The sequence below is a fragment of the Haliotis rubra genome, unplaced genomic scaffold (genome assembly GCF_003918875.1).
Source record: "Haliotis rubra isolate DU_JTF1 unplaced genomic scaffold, ASM391887v1 Scf8, whole genome shotgun sequence".
NCBI classification, from domain to species: Eukaryota; Metazoa; Mollusca; class Gastropoda; order Lepetellida; family Haliotidae; genus Haliotis; species Haliotis rubra.
This window is the reverse complement of record NW_025767523.1, coordinates 2,632,154-2,640,715: the sequence shown is the minus strand read 5'-3', so window position 1 is coordinate 2,640,715 and position 8,562 is coordinate 2,632,154. Positions and strand designations below refer to the sequence as shown.

The 8,562-nt window shown below is 39.9% G+C and overlaps 1 protein-coding gene across 1 annotated transcript; it reads left to right on the top strand.

Annotated features, from left to right (window-relative positions):
• Positions 1-928: 928 nt before the first annotated feature.
• On the top strand, positions 929-4,583 carry LOC124261488 (temperature-induced lipocalin-1-like). Its single transcript, XM_046695809.1, has 5 exons — positions 929-978; positions 1,712-1,802; positions 2,384-2,447; positions 3,093-3,248; positions 4,342-4,583. Exons 1-5 carry the CDS (start codon positions 929-931, stop codon positions 4,581-4,583), a joined length of 603 nt encoding a protein of 200 aa, XP_046551765.1.
• Positions 4,584-8,562: the final 3,979 nt, after the last annotated feature.

The following is an 8,562-nucleotide window of genomic DNA, read 5'->3' as shown; positions in this document are numbered from 1 at the left end:
TGCTCATTCCTGTGGATTGAGCAGTTAAATAATCTGCGTATTCCCACAGATTGAGCAAGCTGAGTTTGTGTATTTAGAAACCTAGTTGAGCTTGTGTTTTTAGACAATGATTAGTGTTCCATAGTTTGTCTCCCAGTAGTCGACCGACAGTTGCACTGAGATGGAAGACAAAATTAGATTTGAAAGTTTAATCAACAGTGGTACATTCTCTGTATTTGCAAGAAGTAAAATATGAAGAAGTTATAAAGGACGTTTCTTCCGCCAAAGACAAAGTAACAAAGTAAAAGCGCGAATACAGAGTTATCAAAAGTTTGCTGTAATTGAAGTTGCCGGGATTAAGCGCTTGATAAAGAAGGGAAAAGAGGAATCTCCTAAATATTTCGTTCAGATTGAATACCTATATTGCGTGATAAATGATACTCATCTGTCATGTGGACATGGAGGCGAAAAGAGGACATTACATGAACTAAGTAAGAAGTTTTTTAATGTGACTCGTGAGCAGGTGAGATATTTCACATCTGTCTGTGAAAACTGTCAGTTGAACAGACAAAAAACACCAAAAGGTGTCGCATAGTGAAACCAATTCTGCCTGAAACATTTCAGTCTCGCTGTCAGATTGATCTGACTGATGTGCAAGCAAGAAACTGGTCAAGATCAAATGACGAAGTTTTGCATATTAAGACCACTAAAGTTTAAGAGTGCAGCCGATGTAGCTTATCAGCTACATATGATATTTTAAATGTTATAATAAATTGCGTATCATCGTGTTTTAATATGCCTCTCTGATTATCAAAACATTTCTAGCTCATTCTAAGGGATTACGCAGTGAGGCGTGCGCAATCCGCAGATTAAGCAAATAAGGTCGCGGTTGACCATCCTGGTTCCCGGGCCTCTCATTGGATTTGTATAGAAACAAACTAAATTCAGGATGGCGGTTGACGGGAATGTGGCAATACCTTTGCGTAATTCGCGGATTGGGCAATTCCGCATATTACACGCGACACAAACAATGTGTGAAGCCCATTTCTGGTGTCCCCCGCCGTGATATTGCTAGAATATTGCTAGAAGCGGCGTAAAACTAAACTCATGCACGCACTCACGCAACTCGTGAAGATCCGGGTTAGAATTGGTCTTCAGTAACCCATGCTTGTCGTAAGAGGCGACTGACGGGATCAGGTGGTGAGGCTCGCTGACTTGGTTGACACATGTCATCGTATTGTATTTGCGTAGATCAATGCTCATGCTGTTGATCACTGGAATGCCTGGTCCAGACTCGACTATGTAGCCATACAGCTGTAATGTTGCTAAGTGTGACGTTAAACAACAAAAAACAATAAACAACAAAGCTTACCTAAGCTGGCAAGCAGTGACATAACTGAAGTACTGTCCAAGGCGGTGTTAAACCCAACCCACTCACTCACTTATCAAAATACCCAATCTAGATTTGGGACATATTTTTTCAAAACTTTGCCAATTACGTCGTGCATCGTATTGACGGGTTCTCACACGTGATTAATATATAATCTATCATGTAAAGATAAGACACTGAGGGATTGTCCTATATCACGAGGATAAAAACGTGCCGGTTTTATAACCATCATCGCGAGGGTATAAGAGAACACAGGCCAACGATTCCATCGTAGAAGTCTCACGATCTCAACACAAGCCGACATGACAGCCTTATTTGTAGTCTCCGCTCTGTTCGTCACAGCGTCAGGGTTTGTCCTCGATACATTCGTACACAAAGCTCCCCCACCGTCACACAGCTTGAAGATGCCAAGTATCTTGGTCGGTGGTATCAGGTAAGACAATGACATTGTTTTGGGGGTATACTGTTTATATGTTCTTTCATGTATTATGCAGTGTAATTAGTTCACTTAAATGCGCTTCAGTTTCGACAGTTTAGGTTAGTGGATCCAACAAAACTACCAAAACGTTTGCAAATGGGGCTCAAACTCCACCCAAATTAAAGTTCTTTGACGCCTCACCCAGGAACATTTGACCATATGATTGCAACCGGAATATAATATACTTTGGATCAGATAATACTGGGACTGATATTAGGAAACAACCATTTGACTTAGCTCGAAAGGGGGAAGCTCTAAAAAATATTCGAGCATCGGTAACACTGGAACATTAAATACATGCTGCGCATTTTTTCTCACCATATTAAGCGTCCGAAGAATGCAGTGCATTTCCTTCTGTTGAGATGAAAAATGAGCACGTGTTCATAATGAATAACATGACACAGGTCCTATACATTTTAAAACAATGGGGACCTCAACAAAAATCTTCATTAGAGGCAGCAGTGATACACCTGAAACGTTCCGGCGTTAATTATTCACTCACTAAATCACTCGTGATGTGCATGTTTGTGTTACAGATGTGGTCCAGCGAGTCAGTGGGGAAATGGTTTGAACAGGGAGCGAAATGTGTGACGGCGGACTGTAAGTTCAACTGAAAAAATACCTGCAGAAGTGCGTGCGTGTGTGCGTGCGAGAATACTCGTCTCAAACATTTTACAAATAACAATTTCTTTGAACATACTGGATGTCCTAAAAAGTGTGTTGTGCAAAATGATTGAGCTTTTTTTTCAGAGGCAGTGCCAGCAAACAATAATGGACGGATGAAAATGTGTTATTTTAGTTAAAAACTCAGTTTTGCAACTGGAGAAGCAGAAACATTGTTTTCAGCGAATTATATATAGTGAGAGAAACAAATATAGGACCATCGGAAAATTCAAGCGTTCCTTTGATATTTTCCCGTTTTCATCACCCGCTTTGAATAGCACAGTAGTGATGAAAATAGCACAGTAGTGATGGAAAATAATAGAGGAACACTTGAATTTTCCTGTGATGCTTTATTTGTTTCTCTCAGTATATTTTTAAAAAAGGTCATTTGGATTACGCGAACAAGCCCAATAAACACCATATGTACAATTGACCTGGTCAATTGTGTGTCATGGATGCCTGACGTCGCGGATCGTTACTCAGTCTATCAATCACTAGTTTAGTTTCCATATTGTCAAACACGGAGATCTCACGCGATAGAGCATGCATATTGCAGACTGTATTCCCAGTTCTCTATTTAAGATGGCCTCAGTGGTGACGGTCGCATCACCGTCCTTAACTCAGAGCGAGTTAGCAGCCCTACTGGTCACCTCAAGGTCATCCACGGTTTCGTCAACAAGACTGCAACTGTCGGACAGCTGAAGGTTACTCTTGAAACAGTCCCTTTCGCAGCCCCATGTAAGTATAATTCACTTCCTGTCATCTGCAATAAATCGAGTCTGGGTCCCGTTTCACAAAGCTCTCGTAAGCCCAAGATCTCTAAGATCCTATACTGAAACATAGTCTTGTCTAGTCGAAAGATTTTCACCGTGAACAGAAGATCGGTTGTTCGATCCCCTGGCCACGTATTGCCAAAAGACGTTAAACGATGGTACTTGTTGTTACTCTGGCGTTCTCTAGTGAGAGGATAAAACAGGGACTGGCCGGCTCAATGTCAAAATACTGTGTGGGGTATAAGTCATAAACTGCAACATGGTATTTCAGAGGACTATAACACAAAGATAAGGCCAGTACAACCAGCCTCACAGTACATGCGCGTTGCCATTGGAAACCAACAGTCTTGACCTCATTCCGCTTAACCTTTAAAAGTATCACGTGATAGATAGATGACCTTTGACATTACATTATCGCGAGATAAAGTTCACCTGAAAACTGACTGACTGACTGACTGAGTTTTACGGCGCTTTTAGCAATATTCCAGCAACATCACGGCGGGGGACACCAGAAATGGGCTTCACACATTGTACCCATGTGGGGATTCGAACCCGGGTCCTCGGCGTGACGAGCCAACGCTTCAACCATTAGGCTACTCCACCGCCCTCACCTGAAAACAATAACAGGCAACGTCACATGTCTGTTAGATAGAGCCTTTATTTATTGGATAAGACAGAGTCCGTGGCTCTTTCTCTCTTCGAATGTTTATAAATCCTATCAAAGATATTAGTTTGGATTGGATCTCTTTTCTGACACTTACATCGAAATTCGACAGGACTTGAACAGCATTGCACAGAAACAAAACCACACATTGTTTGCGAAAACGTTGAAGCTATATGTAATGTATTTGTACAATCAACTGCCATTTATCTCAGCGTTATTATCAGGTTCGGCGTTAATGAAAACCCCTGTTTTGCTAAAAATCGTACAGAACGTCCTCGTTTCGTTTCACCCATTAAAATTTCTAAATTGTGTAATCTTCAATCTTTTACCATGTCAATTTATCATATAACGGACAGGCAACAATGACTTGAATGGATGAATCCCTCTCTTTCAGACTGGGTGCTGAAACTGGGCCCACCTACATTCGGCGCAAACAAGCAATACCAGTACAGCATCGTCAGTGACAACATCGAAGGGACCCTGTTCGTACTGGCACGTGACCGGCAGGTTTTCCAAACCCAGTACGAGGCTGAAGTGCTCAAATACCTCAGTGAACAGGGATTCACAACATTCTACAACAAACCAATCCGCACTTACCAGGGATCAGATTGTGTTTACAACTCAGATTCACAATAAACTAAATGGTGACAAGATCACTGAGAAATACAGCTTAATGAATACAAGTATTTACAACTGTGTTGGTAGCCTGGAGACACGAAAAATAGTCCGAATCCTATCTCTGTCTGCTTCCTTATTGTGACTTTTGATGTTCCAGCGCTCTGAAGTGTCAAATGGTAAACAGCTCCAAAGGAATAGAAACATGTAACGATATAGACATCTTATCGTTTCCAATTGCTGTTTCTTCCTCTTCCACTAAGTGTTTTCAGTGTGTTTCAGATATGTGGTCACAAATTTCAATCTTTTTAGTGTTTTTCTATATTTTCCATTCTTGTTCTGTTCTACCGTTTTGGACAAAGTCAACGTTACTCGCATATTTAGATGCGAAGGTTTGCATGCATGCAAGTTATCAGGGCGTGCAAGAGTGTTGAACTCTTTACTTGAATGCGAGGAATTGTGCTGAATTAAGTCTGCAGCATTATTTCTGCTATTGGCAGGTTGAATGACTGGGGTAATGTGTGTTTTTGTATCACACCAATACGGGTTTGTTAATGTTTGGGTTGTATATATTGTGTATATAGAAGTTGTATGTGATATAAGGTCATGAAATAAAGCAGTTTTTTCAAATATGCTTTGTTGTGTTGTAAAATGTAGGTCTAACACATCATGTCCAAAATGCCATTGGTTTTGAAAACATATTCTTGGGTAAGGTGCAAGCAGAACCACAATGTTCTGTAGCTCACCTAATGTGTTAATTTTTATATTTGATAAATGTGGTTATTGAAGGGTAAGGATAAATGAGTCAAGACAAATATTAGAAGTGTCTACACAGCAGAACTGCATGTTGACTGTATAGCCGGTGTCGATAGAGACAACACTCATGTTGACTGTATATTCGGTGTCGAGAGAGACATAATTACACACTCATGTTGACTGTATATTCGGTGTCGATAGAGACATTATTACACACCCATGTTGACTGTATATTCGGTGTCGAGAGAGACATAATTACACACCCATGTTGACTGTATATTCGGTGTCGATAGAGACATAATTACACACTCATGTTGACTGTATATTCGGTGTCGATAGAGACATAATTACACACCCATGTTGACTGTATATTCGGTGTCGAGAGAGACATAATTACACACCCATGTTGACTGTATATTCGGTGTCGATAGAGACATAATTACACACCCATGTTGACTGTATATTCGGTGTCGATAGAGACATAATTACACACTCATGTTGACTGTATATTCGGTGTCGATAGAGACATAATTACACACTCATGTTGACTGTATATTCGGTGTCGAGAGAGACATTATTACACACCCATGTTGACTGTATATTCGGTGTCGATAGAGACATTAATTACACACCCATGTTGACTGTATATTCGGTGTCGATAGAGACATTATTACACACTCATGTTGACTGTATATTCGGTGTCGATAGAGACATTATTACACACCCATGTTGACTGTATATTCGGTGTCGATAGAGACATAATTACACACTCATGTTGATGTATATTCGGTGTCGATAGAGACATTATTACACACCCATGTTGACTGTATATTCGGTGTCGATAGAGACATTATTACACACTCATGTTGACTGTATATTCGGTGTCGATAGAGAGACATAATTACACCCATGTTGACTGTATATTCGGTGTCGATAGAGACATTATTACACACTCATGTTGACTGTATATTCGGTGTCGATAGAGACATTATTACACACCCATGTTGACTGTATATTCGGTGTCGATAGAGACATTAATTACACACTCATGTTGACTGTATATTCGGTGTCGATAGAGACATTATTACACACCCATGTTGACTGTATATTCGGTGTCGATAGAGACATATATTACACACCTCATGTTGACTGTATATTCGGTGTCGATAGAGACATAATTACACACCCATGTTGACTGTATATTCGGTGTCGATAGAGACATTATTACACACCCATGTTGACTGTATATTCGGTGTCGAGAGAGACATAATTACACACCATGTTGACTGTATATTCGGTGTCGATAGAGTCACTCATGTTGACTGTATATTCGGTGTCGATAGAGACATTATTACACACTCATGTTGACTGTATATTCGGTGTCGATAGAGACATTATTACACACCCATGTTGACTGTATATTCGGTGTCGATAGAGACATTATTACACACTCATGTTGACTGTATATTCGGTGTCGATAGAGACATTATTACACACCCATGTTGACTGTATATTCGGTGTCGATAGAGACATAATTACACACCCATGTTGACTGTATATTCGGTGTCGATAGAGACATTATTACACACTCATGTTGACTGTATATTCGGTGTCGATAGAGACATTATTACACACTCATGTTGACTGTATATTCGGTGTCGATAGAGACATTATTACACACTCATGTTGACTGTATATTCGGTGTCGATAGAGACATTATTACACACCCATGTTGACTGTATATTCGGTGTCGATAGAGACATAATTACACACCCATGTTGACTGTATATTCGGTGTCGATAGAGACATTATTACACACTCATGTTGACTGTATATTCGGTGTCGAGAGAGACATTATTACACACCCATGTTGACTGTATATTCGGTGTCGATAGAGACATTATTACACACTCATGTTGACTGTATATTCGGTGTCGAGAGAGACATAATTACACACCCATGTTGACTGTATATTCGGTGTCGATAGAGACATTATTACACACTCATGTTGACTGTATATTCGGTGTCGATAGAGACATTAATTACACACCCATGTTGACTGTATATTCGGTGTCGATAGAGACATTATTACACTCATGTTGACTGTATATTCGGTGTCGATAGAGACATTATTACACACCCATGTTGACTGTATATTCGGTGTCGATAGAGACATTATTACACACCCATGTTGACTGTATATTCGGTGTCGATAGAGACATTATTACACACCCATGTTGACTGTATATTCGGTGTCGATAGAGACATTATTACACACCCATGTTGACTGTATATTCGGTGTCGATAGAGACATTATTACACACTCATGTTGACTGTATATTCGGTGTCGATAGAGACATAATTACACACCCATGTTGACTGTATATTCGGTGTCGATAGAGACATTATTACACACTCATGTTGACTGTATATTCGGTGTCGATAGAGACATTATTACACACTCATGTTGACTGTATATTCGGTGTCGATAGAGACATTATTACACACCTCATGTTGACTGTATATTCGGTGTCGATAGGGACATTATTACACACTCATGTTGACTGTATATTCGGTGTCGATAGAGACATTATTACACACTCATGTTGACTGTATATTCGGTGTCGATAGAGACATTATTACACACCCATGTTGACTGTATATTCGGTGTCGATAGAGACATTATTACACACCCATGTTGACTGTATATTCGGTGTCGATAGAGACATTATTACACACTCATGTTGACTGTATATTCGGTGTCGATAGAGACATTATTACACACCCATGTTGACTGTATATTCGGTGTCGATAGAGACATTATTACACACTCATGTTGACTGTATATTCGGTGTCGATAGAGACATAATTACACACCTCATGTTGACTGTATATTCGGTGTCGATAGAGACATAATTACACACCCATGTTGACTGTATATTCGGTGTCGATAGAGACATTAATTACACACTCATGTTGACTGTATATTCGGTGTCGATAGAGACATAATTACACACTCATGTTGACTGTATATTCGGTGTCGAGAGAGACATAATTACACACTCATGTTGACTGTATATTCGGTGTCGAGAGAGACATAATTACACACTCATGTTGACTGTATATTCGGTGTCGAGAGAGACATAATTACACACTCATGTTGACTGTATATTTGGTGTCGAGAGAGACATAATTACACACCCATGTTGACTGTATATTCGGTGTCGATAGAGACATTATTACA

Bases quoted from the DNA above. Each gene is read 5' to 3' on its own strand.
- LOC124261488 (XM_046695809.1), top strand. From the start codon at position 929: ATGGCGGTTGACGGGAATGTGGCAATACCTTTGCGTAATTCGCGGATT. The intron at 979-1,711 runs GCAATTCCGCAT...TGTTCGTCACAG, and splicing joins TTGCGTAATTCGCGGATTGG to CGTCAGGGTTTGTCCTCGAT. The intron at 1,803-2,383 runs GTAAGACAATGA...TTTGTGTTACAG, and splicing joins ATCTTGGTCGGTGGTATCAG to ATGTGGTCCAGCGAGTCAGT.